Source organism: Agelaius phoeniceus, chromosome 38 (genome assembly GCF_051311805.1).
Source record: "Agelaius phoeniceus isolate bAgePho1 chromosome 38, bAgePho1.hap1, whole genome shotgun sequence".
Classification (NCBI taxonomy): Eukaryota; Metazoa; Chordata; class Aves; order Passeriformes; family Icteridae; genus Agelaius; species Agelaius phoeniceus.
The window spans coordinates 485102-506122 of NC_135304.1; the positions used below are offsets into that span (position 1 = coordinate 485102).

General features: G+C 60.6%; 2 protein-coding genes and 1 long non-coding RNA gene across 3 annotated transcripts; 2 read left to right on the plus strand and 1 right to left on the minus strand.

Moving 5' to 3' along the window:
• The first annotated feature begins 28 nt into the window (after nt 1–28).
• Nucleotides 29–4862, plus strand: LOC129134021 (FERM domain-containing protein 8). Its single transcript, XM_054653689.2, has 10 exons — nt 29–207; nt 654–812; nt 1279–1380; nt 1463–1521; nt 1649–1815; nt 2139–2327; nt 2901–3024; nt 3103–3285; nt 3718–3922; nt 4588–4862. Exons 1-10 carry the CDS (start codon nt 150–152, stop codon nt 4713–4715), a joined length of 1374 nt encoding a protein of 457 aa, XP_054509664.2. The 5' UTR covers nt 29–149; the 3' UTR covers nt 4716–4862.
• A 1267-nt stretch (nt 4863–6129) lies between these two features.
• Nucleotides 6130–13544, minus strand: LOC129134038 (uncharacterized). The gene is made up of 2 exons (XR_008536110.2): nt 13149–13544; nt 6130–6695 (listed from the first exon to the last, which is right to left on the minus strand). It is a non-coding gene; the product is annotated as an uncharacterized LOC129134038 (long non-coding RNA).
• Nucleotides 13545–13714: 170 nt separating this feature from the next.
• Nucleotides 13715–20945, plus strand: SCYL1 (SCY1 like pseudokinase 1). Its single transcript, XM_077172426.1, is given in 19 exon segments — nt 13715–13924; nt 13959–13991; nt 14428–14571; nt 14997–15119; nt 15330–15544; nt 15646–15736; nt 15920–16075; nt 16640–16798; nt 16998–17105; nt 17375–17488; nt 17977–18132; nt 18682–18870; nt 19256–19338; nt 19561–19757; nt 19870–19951; nt 20053–20194; nt 20197–20248; nt 20819–20863; nt 20866–20945. Coding segments are annotated over 19 exon segments (2226 nt in total). The 5' UTR covers nt 13715–13852; the 3' UTR covers nt 20931–20945.
• The last annotated feature ends 76 nt before the right edge of the window (nt 20946–21021 follow it).

The window sequence follows — 21021 nt, forward strand, 5'->3', positions numbered from 1 at the left end:
GGCCCCGCCCTCACAATGACGTAATCCTGAGGGCCCCGCCCCCTCCGCCCACCCGTGGCGCTTCCGCCCCGCGCGCGGGACCGGCGCGAGGAGCGCGCGGAGCCGTGACCCCGCGGTGACCCCACGGTGACCCCTCCGTGACCCCGCTCATGGACGGGGAGGGGGAGGCGGAGGGGGAGGGCGCGTCCGCCCCACCGGGCGCCGCCGGTGAGGGGGCGGGGCCACGGGAGGGGGCGGGGCCGCGAGTCCGGGTATGGGCGTGGCCGTGGGACCCCCGTGGGTGGGGGTCGTGGGGAGCTTTGGGGGCCGTGAGACCCCCGGGGGACCGTGGGACACTTTGGGGGGGTGGTCTGGGGAGGGCGTGGCCGTGGGACCCCCGTGCGTCCTTTGGGCGTGTCCCGGGGGTGTGTCAGACTGGGGGGTGGGCGGTCCCGGGGCAGGTTTGGGGGTCCCGAGTGGGTTTGGGGTTCCCTGGGTGGGGGTCTCAGGGGCCTCGGCGCCCCCAGCCCTGCTGCACCTGCCGGACGGGTCGGGGCTGTGTCAGTGCGGGGGTGGGTGCTTGTTGGGAGCTGTGGGGGTCCCGGGGGATGTGCGGGGGTCCCGTGGGTTATGTGGGGGTCCCGGGGGGGTCTGACGCCCCCCGGCGCCCCCAGCCCTGCTGTACCTGCCGGACGGGTCGGCGCTGCCGCTGCCGCTGGAGCCGCCCCCGGGCCCCACGGCCGCGGAGCTGCTGCGCCGCCTGCAGGGGGCGCTGCGCCTCCCGCCCGCCGCCGGCGACGCCCTCGCGCTGTGGTTGGGGTCGGAGCTGCTCGGTGAGGGGGGGACAGGGGGACATGGGGACATTGGGGGGACAGGGGGACATGGGGGGATATGGGGACATGGAGGGACAGGGGGACATTGCGAGACACGGGGACATTGGGGGGACATGGACATGGCGTGGTCACAGCTCGCGCTGTGATTGGGGTCGGAACTGCTCAGTGAGGGGGGACAGGGAGACATTGGGGGACCAGGGGACATGGGGGGACACGGGGACATTACGGGGACAGGGGGACACAGAGGGGAAGTTGGACCATGAGGATATGGGGGGGTCGTGGGATCACAGCTCGGTTCTGAGCGGAGCTGCTTGCTGAGGAGGGGACATTGGAGGGTCCCATGAGGGACAGGGAGACGGGAGGATCCCCTTGGAGGATGGGGTGGGGGGGGTCCCTATGCCCGCGAGGGTCCCTGTGGGGGTCTCCACGGGTCCCCAGGTGGGTGCCAGCCCTGCGTCCCTCCCAGAGGTGCAGCTGAAGCCGCGGCACCGACCCCTGCGCCTGGTCCGGCACTGGCCGGAGCTGCTGCTGCGCTTCAGCCTCGGCTCGCCCGCGGCCATCGCCCAAGGTGAGGGCTGGGGGGTCAGGGGAGGACCCTTTGGGGACAGGAGGGTCCCCTCGAGGGTCCCACTGACCCCCTGCCCCCCCAGATGAGCCGTGTCTGCAGCTGCGCAGGAACGTGTTCTTCCCTAAGAGCCGTGAGCTGGAGGTGAGGGGGACAGGGGGGTCCCCGGTGTGGGGGGATCTATGGCAGGGGGACACGGGGGGGTTCAGGGAGGGGTCTGCGGTGGTTCAGGGGTCTCTCTGGGTGACCTGGGGATGTCTGTGGCTCCCAGCTGCAGGAGGAGGAGCTGCTGCGGTTGCTCTATGAGGAGGCGCGGGAGCAGCTGAAGGGGGGGCGCTACCCCGTGGACCCCCCCGAGGCGGCCGAGCTGGGGGGGCTCAGCTGCCGCCTGCGCCTGGGGCCCTTCGAGCCCGGCCGGCACACGGAGCTCAGCCTGCGGTCAGCACCGGCCAGACCCTGCCCACGGGACCCCTGCCCACGGGACCCCCGCCCACGGGACCCCCGCCCACGAGACCCCTGCCCACGGGACCCCCACCCATGGGAACCCCTGGCACTCCCTTTGGGACCCCACCTGGGATGCGACCACCCACGGGATCCCCTCCACCTGGGACCCCCCACACCTGGGACCCACCCACGGGATCCCCTCCGGGACCTCCCCACCCCCCGGGACCTCCATCCCCCGGCCACACGGTACCCCCTGACCCCCATGTTCCGCCCGTGCCCCTCCCGGTCCCCTCCTGAGCGCCCGGTGTCCCCCCCAGGCCGCTGCTGGGGGAGCTGCTGCCGCCGGGTCCTCCTGCCCGCTGGGGGGCGCTGTTCCGGCGCTCGCGGGAGCCGGGCCCCGCCCAGCGGCTGCTCGAGGCGTTTGCGCGTGCGCCGGGCCCCGAGGCGCCCCCTGCCGGATTGTACCGGGACTTCCTGCGCCGCTGCCACGCCCTGCCCGGCTACGGGTGAGGGGGGGGAGACCCCGGTTAGAGACCCCCAGGGGACACCCCCCAGTTAGAGACCCCCAGGGGACACCCCCCCATTGGACATCCCAAATGAGACACCTCAATCGGACACTCCCCTGTTAGAGACCCCCAGTGGACACCCCCCATGGGACACCCCCCACTGATGCCCCCAAGACCCTCAGGGAACCTCACCAAGACCCTTCCCAGGGACCCCTGCAGATGCAGATCCCAGGGACAACCCCAGATTGACGGGGACCCCCTCCAGATCAACAGGGAACCCCAAAAGACCCCCCCCTCCACCCGCCCTGCCGCCCAGAGACATCCAATGTGCCCCACAGACCCTCAGGGAGCTCTCCCAGGGACCCCCCAATATCTGAGCCCCACAGATGCCCCCAGACCCACAGTGACCCCCCCAGGACTCCTTCTAGACCCCCAAGTTCCTCCATATCCAGGCCCTCAGGTATTGCCCCCAGCATCTTCAGCCCACACTGCACCTGGGGACCCCATGAATTTGGGGGGGACCCAGAATTTGGGGTTTGGGGGTGACCCAGGTGTGTCCCCCCCCCTCTCCAGGTGTGCCTTTTTCCCAGGAGCCATTGAGCGGCCGTCGGGGGGGCTGCTGGCCCGGGGGGGGCTGCGCCCCGTCAGTGTGGCCGTGGGGCTCGAGGGGGTCACCATCATTGACCCCCGGCAGAAGGTATTGGGGGGGTCTGGGGGGGCAGGATGGGGGTCAGGGGGGCTCTGTGGGTGACCCCCCTCCCGTGCCACCCCCCAGCATGTGCTGCTGTCCCTGACGTACCCCGAGCTGTGCTGGGAGCTGGTGGGGGCCGTGGGGCAGGACGGGGACCCCGCGGGGCAGGAGGGGGACCCCACGGAGCCCCCCCAGCTGTGGTTGGAGTTTGATGGGGACCACGAGGGAGCCCCCGTGAACCGACTGCTGCGTGTGTTCTCCCCACAGGTGCGAGTGGGGGGCTCTGGGGGGGAATTTGGGGGGAGCAGGGGGAGGGTTTGGGAGCGCTTTAGGGGGCAGCTGGGTGGGGTCCCTGGGGGATCAGTTTGGGGGTGTTTGGGGATCCTGGGAGGGTCGGTTTGGGGGTGTTGAGGGATAGTTTGGAGGCCCCAGGTGTGGGTTTGGGGGTCCTGGGATGATCCCAGGGGTGTTGGTTTGGGTATCCCTGCTGTGTGCTTGGGGTTCCCAAAGGGGTCGTGTTGGGGGTCCCGGGGGGGTTTTGAGGGTCCCTGGGGGGGTTCCCAGAGGGGTTTGGGGTGCCTGGGGTGGGTTTGTGAGTCCCGGGGGGTGTCTAGGGGGGCATCCCGGGGGGGGGGGAAGGTTGGGGGGTTCCCTGGGGGGTCCCGGGGGGTCTCGGTCTGGTGCTGACAGCGCCCCCAGGCGGAGCTGATGAGCGCCCTCATCGAGTGCTGCATCGAGCTGGGCGGGGCGGCCCCGCCCCCCGAGGAACAGGCCCCGCCCTCCGCCGGCGCTGAGGCCACGCCCCCCGAGTCGGCCGGCGCGCGTGGCGCCCCCTTGCGGCGGCAGGAGAGCGTGACACGGCCCCGCCTGCAGCGCCTCGCGACCATCGACTACGTGCGGGAGGGTGCGACAGGCGACAGCGGGACATGGGGGACAGCAGGGACTTGGGGGGCATTCGGGACATCGGGGACATTGGGGACATCCGGGATATGGGGGGGCATTCAGGACATGGTGGGCATTTGGGACATGGGGGACAGCGAGGACATCGGGGACATCTGAGACATGAGGAGCATTGGGGATGGCAAGGACATGGGGGACAGTGGGGACATGGGGGGCGTTCGGAACTTTAGGGACATGGGGTACGTCTGGGACATGGGCGGGGACATGGGGGACAACAGGGAACATGCTGGACATGGGGGACATGGAGACAAGGGGGATATCAGGGACATAGGGGACATCCGGAACATGGGGGACATCAAGAACAGTGGGGGGACATAGGGGGACATGGGGACACACACACACATGGGGTGACCCCAGCTTCTGGGGGGGATAGGGGGCATAGAGTTGAGGAGGGGACACAGGAACTTCTGGGAAAAGGGAGGGCGGTCACAGGGACATGGGGGACACAGGGGGGGGACAGGGACCTTGGGGGGAATCTGACAAGCAGGGGACACAGGGTACAGGGTGGTCTGAGGGAACATGGCAGGGGGGGAATTGGGACACTTGGGGGTGGCACAGGGGACCCGAGGCGATTCCTGCCCTAAATCCCACCCCAATGTCCCCCCCCAGGGCAGGAGCTGCGGCGGGTGAAGCCCCCCCGGCGCTCGGCGTCCTTCTTCAGCCGGGGGGGGGCCGGGGGCGGCTCCTACAGCCCCGTGGCGGGGGGCACAGGGGGGGCCGGCTCCGAGCAGGGCTGAGCCCCCCCGAGCCCCCCAAACCCCTCCCAGTTCAGACTGGGAGCACTGGAAGAAGCCCCCCCCCCCTTTGTACTCAACACCCCCCAATAAACTGCACTGCCCCCCGCCCCCTCTCCCCAGGCAGGGTTTGGTGGAATCTGGGGCAAATCGGGATCGATTTGGGGCCAATCCAGAGCAGTTTGAGGCAGTCTGGTACCAGTTTGGGGATGATTCTGGGTGGTTTGGGGCAGATCAAAGCTGATTCAGGGTGGTTTGCAACTTATTTGGGGTGTTTGGGGTTAATTCGTGACAGGTTTGATCTAGTTTGGGCTATTTGGAGCTGATTCTGGATCATGCAGAGCATTTTCCAACCAGTTCCTGGGGGGTCTGAGGCTACTTTCAGTGGAGTTGGGACATTTTGGGGCCAGTTCTGGGGGGTTTGGGGCCTATTCCAGGCAGCTTGGGGTCCATTTAGGGGGGTTTGGGACAAGCTGCAGCGGTTTGGGGCCAGTCCTAGGGGGTTTGGGGCCAATTTTGGGGGGTTTGTGGCCGACGTAGCCAAATGGCTGCCCCACGTGACAGCAGCGGCCATTTCGGGCTGGGGACTCAGGGACACGCGTGTGTCACACTTGTCACACATGTCACACGTCACACCTGTCACCTGTGTCAGGGGCTTCTGTGTTGGGGAGGCTTCTCCCTCTCATTAGCACTAACGAGACCTTTGGGACAAATTCCACCATTTTTGGGGCAAGTCCTGCTGATGTGGGGGCATCGCTCATTGTCCATTTGGGACCTTCACAAATCCACCCAAAATCCCCCTATTTCACTTTTTAACCCCATTTTCCTCCCTTTTCCCACCCAGCAGGGCTGCGTTTATCCAAAATATCACATTTTCTACCCTTAAACCCCACACGCCTCCACTCTGCGGCAAAACTGCCTCAGTCCCGAATAATTTCATTTTCTTAAGGTGCTTTTTAGAAATTTAAGGATTTTTTAAGGGAGAACCGGTGAGAGTTTTGTGCTGTGGGAGGGGTAAGTGTTACCGGGGCCTAAAGAACACAAAGAAACTGCTCTGAAATCCAACATTTAGAAACTAAAAAATGAAGAAAATATAAATATTTGATAGGATAAAGAAATGCTTTGGAATAAATGTTATCTGAGGGAAATCGTGAAGGACGCAGATCGCCCCCCGCCCCGCCTCACAGAGCTGTTCCCGTGGGAAGGCGCCATTTTGGGGGGGGGAGCGGGTTATGACTGAATAAAAATTATATTTTTCTGAGGAAAATAGGATATTTCTGAGGTAAAACTTGACGTTTCTGAGGTAAAATTTGACATTTCTGAGGCAAATCGGGAACTTTCTGAGGGAAATGAGGCATTTTTTATACAAATCAGACACTTCTGAGGGAAGTAAGACACTTTCGAAGTAAATAGGACATTTCTGAGGCAAAACGGACACTTCTTGAGGGAAATCAAACGTTTTTGAGACAAACCAGACGTCTCAAGAGGGAAGCGAGACACTGATGAGGTAAAATCAAACGTTCCTGAGGAAAACCGGACATTTTCTCGGGGAAACTGATCATTTTATGACGGAAGTCGGCCATTTCTGAGGCAAATGATATTTTCCTGAAGGAACTCGGGCTTTTCTGAGGTAAAACCAAGGAGAAAAGGGTAATTTTTTTTAACCGTTCGGCCTCTCCGGACGCGGCAGAGGTGACTCGGCGCTTCCCCCGCCCAATGCGGAGTGCACGGAGCGATGACGCCGCACTCCCGCACCCGACGCCGCCCCCGCGGCGACTGCGGCAAAGCCAAGGGAGGGGCCTGCAGAGGGGGCGGGGTCTCCGTGTGGATCCGCCCACTGTCGCATCACTCCCAGATCCCTCCGCGCGCGGATCCCTCCGCCGGCCACATGTCCGGAGGTCACTTCACACCGGGTCGTTTCCGCGGATCCTTCCGCCGGATCCTTCCGCGGCCGTTCCCGCCCCCAATTTTCTTTTTATTTGCCTGTAAAATGGGCGTGGAGGAGGGGCAGAATGAAAGTCGGGGCTGTGGGGGAGGGGAGGAGCGGGGGGGAGGGGGTTTGTGCCCATTTAGCGGCGGCTTGAGGGGCCCCGCGGAGGAGGGGACGCGATGAAGTTCCCCCCCTGTACGTGCCCCTTTTCGTGAGGTAATTTTTGTGCGAAAAGTCGCTAAAAAGGATCGGGTTTTAAAAAGCTGGGAAGTCTCAAGGAAATGGTGGATTTAGAGTGAAGAATTGAGGTGGTTTTGCATCAAAAACCTACTAAGAAAGGGGCTAAGGAGACTGGAGGGGCAGCCTCCCGCTTTGGGTTAAAAAGCGGCCATTTGGGTTTAAAAAGCAGCTGAAAAGCTGCAGTTTGGTTTAGTGGTGATTTTTGAGAGCAAAACCTGTGTCCTGTGCCCCCAGAATGCCTTAAATTCACCTTAAGGTGATGTTGAGGCCCTTTAGAAGCTTTAGTGCTATCCCAGCTTTAAAAAAAATCTAAACCTGATTTTTATTCTATTTTTTTTTTTCCTAAGAAACACCCAAGATTTGGTGAAGAGCATCTTTCTAGAGGGAAATGTTTTAAAATGTCCTCTCCAGGCTCAGCTCCTAAGGAAAAAGCAGCTTTTGGGGTATTTTCATGCAGAAAACTTGAAATTTGACTGTGCCAAGAGTTGCTAAAATGATTTAAAATTTTAAATTATGGCTTAAACCAGCTGGAAATGGGCAGATTATTGCTGTAAAAATGATCGTTGAGATAAACCTTGCCTAAAATCAGGGTATTTCTGGGGGAGGCCTTTTCCTGCACCTGAAATGGGGGGGAAAATTTACATTTGAGAGCCTTAATGGTGGAATAACCCAGAAAATAATTAATAACAATAAGGAAAATTTTTCTCCTGCAGGAAACGCCCCAAAAATGTCGGAACAGCTCCTCCCACACCCCCAAAATGCCTCATTGTTTTCGTCAGCAGCTTTAATTAGCCCCAGAACAGCTTTAATGAATGATAATTAAAAGGTTGGGGAGGGGGGTTGTCCCCTCCCTGCCAGCATTCTTGGGGTGTCATTTCCTGCCCGGAAACGCCTCAAAAAGCCAAAAAAGTGCTTTAAATTGCCTAAAAAATGCCTTAAAATGCCTCAAAATAGTGAGGGTTTATTCCATTTCTTGAAAACAGGGACTTCCATGACTCAGCATGGCCTGAAATGGGGTGAAACACAAAGTTTTTGATGCATTTCTGTCGTAGAAAAGGAAATTAAAATGGTGGTTAGGGCTGTGCTGGATCAGGGTAGAAAAAAGGGTTTAAAAAGGGTTGTTCAGCCTTTTTGGGGAACAAAAACTGGTGAAAATTTGGGCTTTGGGGTCTGTGTTCCCTCAAGAACTTTTTTTTCTTCAAGATTTGTGACCCTTTTGAGGAGAAACGGCGCCTTTTTGGCAGGGGCCCAGCCCCGTGACGCAGCAAAAAAAAAAAAAAAAAAGTAAAATGAATGAATAAAAAAGAAAATGAAAAACCTCTAAAGCCACCCGGGAAGGTCGAAGCGAGGGATTTTAGGGCAGAATTGGCCAAACCGAACAAAAAAAATCTCCGTTAAATTTAACCATTTTCGTACTGGACCGCGTGGGCCGGCCGAAGGCCCACGGCCTCGGGGGGAGGGGGGGGCACAGTTTGTGAGGGGAAAAAATCGAAGAAAAGGGTAAAAAAAGTGAAATAATGAAAAAAGAAGCTTTTTCACACTGCGGGCGGTAGATATTGGGGGGGATTTTGGGGGTTGGTGCCCTTTTTTGGCGATTTTAGGGACTATTTTGTCGCCCCCGCGGGGGCGGTGCTGGGCCGCTTATAAGGGAGGGCCCCGCGGCGGCTGCGCCCGGCCGAGAACCAGCCCCGACACGGCCCAAATTCGGCTCAAAATCGCTTAGAGCTGCTCGATTTTATACAAAAAAGCTCCTAAAATGGCTTTATTTCTTACCGAGGGCTCCAAAAATGGCTTTATTGCCTACGAGAAGCTCTTAAAGCTGCGATATTTTATAGAAAGAGCTCCAAAGACTGCTTTATTTCATAAAAGCAGCTCTTAAATCTTTATTTAAAGAAAAGAGACAAAAGCTGTTTCCTTTATGGAAAACTGAGCTCTTAAAGCTGCTTGGTTTCTATATGAATCCTTAAATTGCGGCGATTCCACTAATGGGAAAAGCCGGGGCGAGCCGGGGCACTTTTAATTGAAAAAAATGAATGAAAAACCTTAAAAAAGCTCTTAAAGCTGGTTTTTATTCAAACCGAAGCTTCTAGTGCTGGTTTTTAAGAAATCGCTGCTTTCAAAGCCGATTTCTGGGAGAAAATGCAGCTCTCGCAGCTCTTTAATTCTTAAAATATCCTAATGTGATATTTTCAAAAAGCCGGAGCAAAGCTGGGGCGATTTTACTTAAAAAAGAGCTTTTTAAGCTTCTTTAATTTAAAGAAAGAAAAAGCGCTTGATACGCTGTTTTCTGCTAAAAAAGCTCCTAAATTGAATTTTATTTTTAAAAGCTCTTAAAGCTTTTTAAAAATGTAGATTTGTCCCCAAGTGGGGCCGGGCCGGGCAGCGCAGGCGGGGGCGGCCGGTTTGGGGTGAAATGCGGCATTTTCAGGATCAGGATGGATTGAGAGGAGCCAATTTTGAGGGAAGAGCAGGAAAACTGAAGAGTGAAGATGGAGTCGGCAGGGAAAGGAAAAGTTTTTCTTCGCAGTGGCCCCATCTGGAGGGAAAAAAGGACTTTTTGGTAAAATGGCGGCAGTTGAGCAGGGGAGGAGCAGAGAGAAGAGAGGAGAAAAAGGAGAGAAAGACAGAAAATAGAACAAAAAAGAGAGAGAAAATAGAAGAAAATCAGAAAAAAAAAAGAAAATAGAAAAACTTAGAAAAAAGAAAACAGAAACAAAACTGAAAAAATAGAAATTGGAAAAAAGAAAATTGAAAAAGCATAGAAAAAATGGAAAAAAAAAGAAAATAGAAAATTATAGGAAAAAAAGAGAAGAAAATTGGAGAATAGAAGAAACTAGAAAAATAATTAGAAAATTTGAGAAAATAGAAGAAATTAGAAAAATGAAAATCGAACAAATAGAAGAATATAGAAAAATAATAGAAAAATGAAAATAGACTGTAAATAAATAGAAAAAATGCAATTAGAAAAATGAAACTAGAAAAAAAGAAAATAGAAAATTGTAGAAAAAAAAGAAAAACCCAAGTGCTGAAAATTTGAGAAGATGGAAGTGAAAGAAAACAGGGAAAAAATCAGAAGAGAGAAAATAGAAGAGAATAGAAGAGAGGAAAAAGAAAATCAAAGAGGATTTAGAGGAGAAAATAGAAGCGAAAAATAATGAAAAAAAGAAGGATAAAGGGAGAAAAAGGAAGAAAAATCACGATTTGGGTCCCGGAGCCAGGAAAATTGAGGAATTTGAGGAAAATGCCCCAAACGGAGCCGGAGGCAGCGGCCGGGTGAGGCCCCACCCCCCTCCGGGGGTTTGGGAATTTTGGGGGGATTTGGGGGTTTTGGGGTTCTGTCGTTTCAGGCGCCGCCGCCGTCGCCCCTTCCCCTTCCCCCTTTTTCTATTAAACTCCCCAGAAATGGGGAAAAACCCCCCAAATTCCTCCAGCGCCCTCCGGCTCCGCCGCTCCCGCCGGCGCCGCTCAGTAAGTGTCCAAAATCTTTTGTTTTTATCCCAAAGGCGTCGCGCGGGAGGGGCCGGTGATAAAAAAAAAAAAAAAAAAGGGAGAGAAACGATCAAAGAAATGTTTTGTATTTTTGTTTTTTGGGAGGGGGTGGGCAAAGAGGGAGGGGGTGTCTCGAGTTTTTTTCCCCCCTCAGGGAAGCAGCAAAACGCAGGGAAAAAAAAGGCAAAAAAAAACCGGTGAGAGAAAAGCCGAGGAAAGGGAAAAACAAAAAAAAAAAAAAAAAGAGGATTTAACCAGAAAAGGCCAGTCTGCACTCAAAACGCGCTCAGGAGATTCCGGCAGGGATTTGAGGAGAAAACCCCCAGATCTGGGGAATGCAGAGAAGTAAGAGTCGATTTAATTTCATTTTTGTTGGGGAGGTCGGTTTTTGGTGGGTAGGGGGCGGTTTTGGGGTGTTTTTCCGCCCTTTCCGCAGCCGCAAGTGAGAGGAGTCAGCAGCATCAAAAAGAAGCTTTTTTGCCCCAAAGTGAAGCTGGAAGAGCAGGAATGAGGCTCCGGGAGCTTTCCTTAGGAAAACAAAAGTAAAACCCCCCCAAAAAACCCCGCGAGGGAGGGGCTGGAGCAGGCGTGGGGGGAGGGGACAATAATCATGTTTTCAGGTTTTTTCTCCAAAACCAGCAGCAGGAATGCTTAAATTTAGACTTTTGTCCCCAAAACGAGTAAGTGTAGGAGCGAGCAAGGGGCGGGGGAGCCTCAAATTTGAGGCAAAATCCCCCCCCCCCAAAATCGGGCGGTGGCAGGTACCGGGTGCGCCCCTCCCCCACCCTGAGCCCCCCCGGGACCCGCGCGGGTGGGGTGGGGGGAGGGGCGGCGGATTTGGGGCGATTTCGGCCGGTTTGGGGCGTCGGGAGGCGGGGGGAGCGCGGGGACCCCCCCCGGACGTGGCATGCGGGCACCTCCCGACCCCAGATCCCCCCGAAACCGGCGGAAAACCGCGACCTTCGGGCGGTTTGACCGATTCGGCCGCTTTTCCCCCCAAACATGGATTGTGCTGACAGGGTGTGTGTATGTGGGGGGGGTCTCGTGGGTGTTTTTTGCAGCCCCGCCGGCCCTGCCCCCGCCTGAGGAGCCTCCAAGAGCCAGAATGGGGCAAAAAAACCCCAAATCAGGGTCTGCAGGAACAGTAGGGAGCCAGAAATTGGTATTTGTGCCGCTTTCACCCCAAAATGGGCCACTCCAGGGATGGAAGGGGAGGAGGGGGAGCTTTGGGTTTGGCTGCTTTGCCCCCCCCCATTAAAAAAATCCAAAATTGCTGAAATTGCCTCAGAATGCGCTGCTCGTAGGGCCCGCCCCCAAGCTGGGAATTTTAACCAAAACCAGGGGGTTTTCCACCCAAAAAAAAATGCTTAGTCAGCGCCTTCGCATGGTGCCTTGGGAGGGGGAGGAGCTTTTGAACCTTTTTCCCTGGATTTTCCCCCAAAGCAAAGGGCTGGAGGAGCAGGTGTTGGGGATGGGGGGTTGGGTGTTGTCTCTCTCCCCTCCCCACAGTGACAGTGCCAAAACCGCCTTGATTCGCCCTAAAATGGACAATTTGCTCCAAAAAAAGGCTTAAAAACTAGAAATCCCCCCCAAAATAAGAGGCAGGAAAAGGTGAGCCAGCAGAGTAAGTACCGGCGGGGCCCCGGGACGCGCCGACCCCAAAATCCCCCGTTCTCGGCCCAAGCTGCGAGGGGGGCGCGTGATTAACCCCAAAATCCCCGTCTCGGAGCTAATTCTGCGCCGGGGGCGCGCGTGGCACCCGAAGTGGCCCTTTCTGAGCCCGTTTTGCGCCCGGATCGCGCGTCCGACCCAAATCCCCGTTTCTGACCTCGTTGTGCTCCGGGGGCGCGGGATTAACCCCAAATGCCCCGAGCTGAGCTCATTTTGCGCCCTAAATTCCCCTTTCCGGCCCAATTTTGCGACCGGGACGCGCCTGTGACCCCAAATCCCCGTTTCTGAGTCTGTTTTGCGTCTGGGCCGTGACTCTGACCCAAAATCCCCGTTTCTCTGCCCAAATTGCGCTGGGGGCACATGCTGGGCCCCAAACCCCCCAAACCACCCATTTTCGGGTGTGCTCTGGCCCCAAATTCCCCACATTTTGCCCCATATCGCATGGGGCGGGGCCAGAGACGATTTGGGGAGGTGTTTTTGGTTTTTTATTTTTCCCGTTTCGGGAGGTTTTTTCTTTTCCTGAGAAAACTTTTCCTGGTTTTCTCAGGTTTTGCTTTTTCTCCTCTGGACCCAAAAAGGCCGAAAAAAAAGCAAAAGGCGCCGGTGGTGGCACCCCCGGGACCCCCCGGGGCGGGGTTCGACCCCTCGCGGCGCCGCTGCTGCTGGCCTGGGGCCCTATCGCGACAGAGACCCCCCGATATCACAACAGAGAGCCCCAAATCCTGGTGGATACCCCCCCATTTCTCCTCCTTGACTTGGGCATCTCACAATCCAGAGAAAAGGGTGACCCCTGTATCCTGACAGGGATCTTATATCGCGACAGGAGCCCCCATATTGTGATAAGGACCTATTAGCGTGATGGGAACCCTCCCTCCATTTATTCACATGGCTTTGTGTGCCCCATGGTACAGGGAGGTGGTGATTCCATGTCGTGACAGGGACCCCTCTTGGTAACAGGGCTCCTCATATCGTGACAGGGACTCCTTATTGTGACAGGGACCCCCTGTTCCCCATTTTCCCAGAGGCCCACACCGGGTGACCCACAGTTCCCGGACAGGGGGTGCCCCATATCACGACAGGGATTGCCTATCGCGATAAGAACTCACGTTCTGCAAGGGCTTTGTATCCTGACAGGACCCTGGATCGCTCTGAAGAGGAGTATGGAGACACAAACCCCCTGTCGTGACAGCGCTCCTGGATCACGACAGGGCCCCTGTGCCAAGGACCCAGGACCATGAGGGGGCGCTGTATCGCTGGGAATGCCCAGTATCGTGACAGGACCCCCCTATCAATAGGGGCCTTCAATAAACTGCAGAGTCCTGACCGGCCTTGTGTCGTCATTGGGGCTGGGGGGGGCGGGGGGCGGTGACTGTGCATATGACGTCATTGCCTGTTCCCCCTGACATAGCAACGCGGCCTGGGTCCGCTTGGTGACGTCACCGCCGCTTCCTGCCGCGTGTCCTTTGCAAGCCCCGCCCCTCCCGCTGGTTTTGGCCTCGCCTCTTTTTCGCCCCGCCCCTCCCTCTTTCCTGGCTCCTCATTGGTTCTTTTAGGCCCCTCCCCAGCCCCTTATTGGCTCTTCCAAGCCCCGCCCTTCATACCTCCCATTTTCCACCCCCCGCCCTTTCATTGGCTCGTCCAGACCCCACCCTTGGCCTTTCATTGGCTCACTGAGGCCCCGCCCCCCCAGGTCCGTCACCGGATCCTCCCGCCCGGCGCCGCCGCCGCTTCCTCCGGGCCCGCTCCGGCCCCGGGACCCGCTCGGAGCCCCGGGAGCCGCCGGGAGCGCGGGCCCGGCCCCGGCCCCGCCATGTGGCTCTTCTCCCGGGACCCGGTGCGGGACTTCCCCTTCGAGCTGGGCCCGCCCGATGCGGATCCCGAGGCGGAGCCGCTCCCGGACCCAGCGTCCCCGGCCCCCGCTCTGGCGGCTGCTGCGGGGCCGTCGCAAGGTGGGGGGAGTTGTCTGTGCGTGTGTGTGGGGGGTCCCCTCGTGTGTCCCCTCCCTGTCCCCTGCATGGCCACGGCCCCGCCATCCCTGCCCCGAGCCCCTCCCCATGTCCCCGCGACCCCCATCCTTGTCCCCCGGTGTCCCCCGGTGTCCCCATCCCTTTGTGCCCCAGCTCTCGCTGTCACCTGTCCCACGTCACCGTATGTCCCCCCATGCTCCCCCCGTGTCCCCCATCGCCAGGTCCCAGGTGTCTCCATCCCCGCTGTCCCCACATCTCCATTTGTCCCCTCGTGTCCCCCTGTCCTGTCGTTACTCCGCCCCCGCGTGTCCCCACAGTGTCCCCCCTTTTCCCCCTGTGCTGTTCCCCGCGCTGTCCCCTGACTGTCGCCGTGTCCCCTGACTGTCGCCGTGTCCCCTGACTGTCGCCGTGTCCCCAGGCCGATGGCGCTCCGGTGTCGGTGTTTGCCCACAGCCTGGGCCCGGGGGTGGATCCCGGTGCCACCGCGCTGGCCCGGGCGGGGCTGAAGCGGCTCCGCAGCCTCCGGCACCCCAACATCCTGGGCTACCTGGACAGCCTGGAGGTGACAGGACCGGGGACACCGCGGGGACAGTGTGGGGGGGTCACGGATACATGGGAGGACATTGGGGGAGTGAGGAGATGGGAGTGAGTGGAGGGACCTGAAGGAATGGGGACGTTGAGGGGGACATGGGGGGACATGAAGGGATGGGGACATTGAGGGGGGACATGGGGGGACATGAAGGGATGGGGACATTGTGGGGGGACAGGGGACAATGGGAGGACAATGGTGACGGGGGGAATGAGCGGTCAGGAGGGAACAGGGGGACACTGGGGGGACACTGGGGGACAGGAATGGTGGGGACAGCGAGGGGGACAAAGGAGGGACACAAACAAGGACTTGGGGGGACACGGGGGGTGACGGAGGGCGGTGGGGGGACACGGGGGGTGACGGGGGGCGGTGGGGGTGACCCCGAGTGTCCCCCCCAGACGGAGCAGTGCCTGTACCTGGTGACAGAGGCTGTGACCCCCCTGCGGCGGCACCTGAGGCTGCACCCCCCGAGTGGGGACTCAGGCGAGCAGGAGGTGGCCTGGGGGCTGCAGCGGCTGCTGGTGAGGGGGGGGTCTGGGAACAGTCTGGGGGGGGGGGGGTCCCCTGAGACCTTTGTGGGGACCCTGCAATCAGGGGGTGTGAGGGGGACCCCAATATCTGGATGGGCCCAGGTGTGTGGGGGGGATGGATCCCCGGGATTTTGTGGGGGGGGAGGGGTTCCTTTTGTGAGGGGGGGTTACTGATTTTGGGGGGTCTTTTGCCCCCCCCAGACGGCGCTGGCGTTCCTGGGGGTCTCGGGGCTCGTTCACCACGCGCTGGGACTCGACGCCGTCTTCGTGGACCCTGGGGGCGAGTGGAAGCTGGGGGGGCTCGAGAGGGTGGCGGCCACCAGTGAGGGGACCCCCAGCCGCCCCCCCAGTGACCCCCCCCGGCCCCAGGAGCCCCCCGAGCTCAGTGACCCCTCCCGAGGGAAGGGGGACCCCTGGTGAGTTGGGACATGGAAAGGGGGGACAGGGGTGGCATTGGGGGGGTTCAGGGGACCACGGGGGTCCCCTGTGCCCCCTCCCCACTGTCACGGCCCCCCAGGGCAGGGGACATGTGGCGCCTGGGCTGCCTCATCTGGGAGGTCTTCAATGGACCCCTCCCCCGGCCAGGGGCTCTGCGCAGCTTCGGCAAGGTCAGGGACCCCCCCCCCAAAATCCTGGGAACCCCCTGGGCACCCCCAAACACCCGGGATCCCCCAGACTTGTGAATCCACCCAATTCCTGCTCACCCCCAGAACACCCCCAGGCTCAGGGGTTCCCCTGTCCCCCCAAGCCCTTGGGGTGTCCCTGACCCCGTGTCCCCCCTGTCCCCCCAGCTGCCCCCCGGGCTCATCCCGCCCTTCTCGGAGCTGGTGGCAGCAGATCCAGGGGCCCGGCCGGGCCCGGGGCCGCTCCTGGAGCAGCTGCAGCGCCCTGGAGCCTTCCTGGCCTGTGCCCTGGTGCGCACTGGGCTCTTCCTCGAGCACTTCCAGGTGTGGCTTCAGCCTCACTTCATCCCTGTTCCACCATCCTCACCCTCATGTTCATTCCTGTGCTTTTATCCTCGTCCCTGTCTCCTCATCTTTGTGCTCATTCCTGTTCCTTCTTCCCGTCCTCATCATCATCCTCATCCCTATCGCTGTCTCCTGATCCATTCCTTCATCCTCATTCTCATTCCCATGTTCATTCCTGTTCTTTTATCCTCGTCCCGTTCTTGTCTTCAGCCTCATCCTCATCCCTATTTCATCATCGTGCTCCTCATCCCCATCATCATCCTCATCCCTATCACTGTGTCCTGATCCATTCCTTCATCTTCATCCTCATCCCATGTTCATTCTTGTTCCTCCTCATCCTCATCCCATGTTCATTCCTGTTCCTTTATCCTCATCCTTTGATCCCTATTCTTTCATCCTCATCCTCTTCCCATCCCTGTCCCCTCATCATCATCCTCTTCACTCCTATTCCTTCATCCTCTTCCTCATCTTCATCCCCATCATCCTCCCCATCCTGTGCTGTCCCCCCTGACCCCTCTGGGTGTTTCTGGGACCCCCTGGCAGGTCCGGGACCCCTCGGAGCGCCGGACGTTCCTGCAGGAGCTGCCCCCTCTCCTGGAGTCCCTCCCGGGGCCCTTCCGGAGGCACAAACTGCTCCCGAGGCTGCTCGAGGCCCTGGAGCTGGGCAGTGCCGATGCCAGCGCCCTGCCCCCCCTGCTGCAGGTGGGACCCCCCCAAAACGCCCCCCGAAAACATCCCTGAAACCCCAAATCCCACCCACAACCTCCCTGCCCCCCCTGCTGCAGGTGGGACCCCCAAAATCCCACCCACAACCTCCCTGCCCCCCTTGCTGCAGGTGGGATCCCCCAAAATCCCCCCCAGTAACCCCCATAGCCCCCTGGTGTCCCCCCTGTCCCCCCAGGTGGCGAAGGTCCTGGACCCCCCCGAGTACCAGGAGCGAATCGTCCCCGTCCTCGTCCGGCTCTTCTCGTCCCCTGAGCGGGGCCTGCGCCTGCGCCTGCTGCAGCTGGTGACTGGGAGCACTGGGATGGGACTGGGAGTGCTGGGATGGGAATGGGAAGAACTGGGAGGGACTGGGATGGGACTGGGAGGGACTGGGAAGGACTGGGAGGGACTGGAGCACTGGGAGGCAGTGGGAAGGACTGGGAGAGTCTGGGATCAGACTGGGAGGGATTGAGGGGGGCGGTCTATGGGGTTTGGGGGGTCCATGGGGGGGTGATCCATGGTTTTTGGGGTCCCTGGGGGTGTTCAGGGCTCTCACAATCCCCCCATGCCCAGCTCGAGGAGTACATTGAGTTCCTGCCTGAGGCCACGGTGGATTCCCAAATTTTCCCCCACGTTGCCCACGGGTTCCTGGACTCCAACCCGGCCATCCGCGAGCAGACGGTCAAGGTGGGCCCCCAAAATCATCTCGGACCCCCCAAATCTCCTGGGAACCCCCCCCAAAAAATAACCCAGGACCCACAGAATCTCCTGGACCCAAATCACCCAGGCCCTCCAGACTTCCTGGGACTCTCCCAAAAGTTACCTGGGGATCCCTCAAAACCACCTGGAAACTTTTCTAAAAATCAAATAACAAACCCCAAACTCACCTGGGGACACCCCCAAATCACCTGGGTAGTCCCTAAATGGGTGGGACCGAGTGGGGACCCCCCAAAAATGGGTGGGACTCAGTGGGGATGCCCCCAAATGGGCAGAACTTTTCAATCTCCTGGAGCCCCCTCCCCCAATAACCTGGGAACCTCCTTCCAAATCCACCAAAACGGGTGGGACTCCCCCAACCACCTGGGCACCCCCAAATGGGTTGGATCCCCCCCCAAATCCCATCTGGGGGTGCTCCCTGACCCCCCCCCTCTGTTTGTCCCCCCCCTCCCCCCCAGTCCATGGTGCTGCTGGCGCCCAAGCTGGGGGAGGGGCGCAGGGGGGGGGAGCTGCCCCGGCTGCTGCTGCGGGTGCAGGGGGGGGACGCGCTGGGACCCCTGCGCTGCAACGCCACGCTGTGCCTGGGGCGCCTGGCCCCCCACCTGCCTGCCCAGGTGAGCTCTGACACCCCCTGAACCCCCCTGAACCCCCCCTGAACCCCCTCTGCTGTGCCTGGGGCGCCTGGCCCCCCACCTGCCCGCCCAGGTGAGCTCTGACACCCCCTGAACCCCCCCAAAACCCCTCTACAGTGAACCAGTACCTATTTTCCCCTGTGCCCCCCTCCCACCCCCAGACTCCCTACCTTGGTTTGGGCCACCTGGGACCCCTTTCCCTTGTCCCCTCCCCTCACTGTTCCACCTCATTGTCCCCCTGTCACACCCCAGATCCTGTCCCCTGTCCCCTCTCACTGTACCCTGTTCGATTCCCCCTCTGTGTCCCCCTGACTGTCCCCTTGTGCCCCCGTACCCTCCCCTGTCCCCCCTCTCAATGTCCCCCTGTCCCCCCTCACTGTTCCCCTGTCCCCCCTCTCTCTGTGTCCCCCTGACTGTCCCCTTGTGCCCCTGTACCCTCCCCTGTCCCCCCTCTCACTGTCCCCCTGTCCCCCCCTCCCTCTGTGTCTCCCCTCTCTCTGTGTCCCCCTGACTGTCCCCGTGTCCCCCCAGACCCGCCGGCGGGTTTTGGCCCCCGCCCTGGCCAGGGCCACCCGGGATCCCTTCCCCCCGGCCCGGGCCGCGGCCGTCGCCGCCTTCGCCGCCACCCACGGCTTCTACGCCCCCGCCGAGGTGGCGGCCCGGGTGCTGCCCCCCCTGTGCGCCCTCACCGTGGACCCCCACCCCGGGGTTCGGCAGCAGGTGAGGGCGGGGAGGGGGCTGGGGGAATTTGGGGAGGGGGCTGGGTGTGGGGGAGGGACCCAGAGGAACAGGGGAGGGGGTTTAGGTGCTGGGGAGGGCACAGAGGAATTGGGGAGGGGGTGGGAGGGACACAGAGGAATTGGGGAGGGGGTTTGGGTGCTGCAGCTCCCATTGAAATGGGTTGGGGGTCTCAAAGCAGGGGGTGCTGAGGAAGCTCCCATGGCAATTAGGGGGGTGCTCATGGTGCTGAGGGAGGGGGGTCCCAGAGCAAATGAGGGGGGGTCCCGGAGAAATTGAGAGACTCCTTGGTGGGGGCAGGGTGCTATGAAGCAGGGGGGGGGTCCAGGGGGGTCTCTCACTGTTGGGGTCCCCCTGCCCCCCCCAGGCGTTCCGGGCCATTCGCAGCTTCCTGGAGCAGCTGGAGGCAGCGGCCGAGGCCGGGGGGGTCCAGGAGGGCGGTGAGAAACTGCGGGGGGGGGCACAAATTGTGAGGAGGGGGGAAAAAAACTGGGGCAGCGGAGCCAAAAATTGGGGGGAGGGGACCTAAAATTGTGGGCAGGGGGGAGAAATGAAGGTCTGGGGGAAAGGGAAGGAATTGGGATGGGGTGGGGGAAATGGGGGTGGGGGGGACACAGAGGTGGTTTTGGGGTGCCCCCCCCACCCCGTGACCCCCTCCCCTCCCTCCTGCAGACACCCCCAGCACAGCGGCCGTGCCGGGGGGGGCGCGGGGGGGCTGGGGGCAGCCGTGTCCTGGGCTGTCACCGGTGTCACCTCCCTGACCGCTCCGGCTGATGGGGGGCGAGGGGGGGGCGGCTCCGGCACAGCCCCCCCCCCACGCTGGGACCCCCCACAGACCCCGGCCGAGAGCCCTGCGGCCCCCCCAAAAGGTGAGTGACCCTCCCCCTTTAATTCCCCCCCCAAAATTCCTGAGCCCCCCAGCCTTGGGGACCCCTCCCAGCCTTGGGGACCCCCCCTAAGCCCTCATTTTGCCCCCCCAAGAGCCCCCCAGCGAGGAGACGCCCCCCGAGGAGCCCCCCCTGGAAGATGCCGATGGGTGGGATGATGATTGGGGAGTCTGGAGGTGAGTTTTGAGGGGGTGGGGGGTCACATTTTGGGGGGGGGGGGGTACAGTGTGACCCCTCCCCATCTCATCACCTCTGTACCCACTCCCCTCCCTACCAGGACATGGAGCTGCCCCGGAGCCCCCCCGCCAGCAGCCCAGAGGAATTGGGGACCCCCCCGCAGCCCCCCACCCCCACAGAGCCCCCCCCCAGCGCCCCTCCCCCAGCCGGGGGGGGTGATGAGGGTGAGGGGGGGTGGGGGGTGGGGGGCGAGTGGGGCACTGAGGACGCCTGGGAGGCGCTGCCCAGCCAGCACGGTGAGACCCCCCCCGGGACACCCCCAGACCCACTCCAGACCTCCTCTGGAACCCCCAGACCCACCCGGGACACCCAGACCCACCTGGGACCCCCCCCCGAACACCCCCAGACACCCCCTGGAACCTCCAGACCCACCCAGGATCCCCACAACATCCCCAGGACCCACCCAGGTCACCCCCAGTCATCTTCGACCCCCCAGACACCCCCAGAGATCTCCCCAAATTCCCCCCAGCACTGCCTGGGGGTGCCCCCACCACCCCCGGGACCCCCCCAAAACCCCTTGGCATCCTTCCCCAGAAACCCCTCAATGCCCCTGAGGGGCTCCCCAGCCTCCCGGGACCCCTCCCCAATGTCCTTGGGACCCCAGACGCCCCCCAGATGGCTCCCCCAACGCCCTCTGAACCCCCAGACCCCTCCATCCCCCTGAATCCCCATTCCCTGGACCCCCTCAGGGCCTCACGCTCCCTGTCCCCCCTTGTGACACACCTGTCCCCCCACTCGTCCCTCTGATCCCCCTGACCCCCGTTTTTCCCTGTCCCCCTCCCCCGGTGACCTCCGTGTCCCCTCAGGGCCCCCACCGGGCAGGCGGCAGCGGGAGCAGCAGCGGCGCCGGGAGCTCGAGCCAAGCGCCGGGCGGGTCCCCGCGGCCCCCAAAAACTGGGGGCTCGGAAACTCGACTGAGGGGTGGGGAGGGGGCCCTGGAGGAGGGGACGGGGGTAAAAATCCCCTTTGGGTTTTTTTTTTTGTGGGGAGGGGGATCGGTAATAAAAAC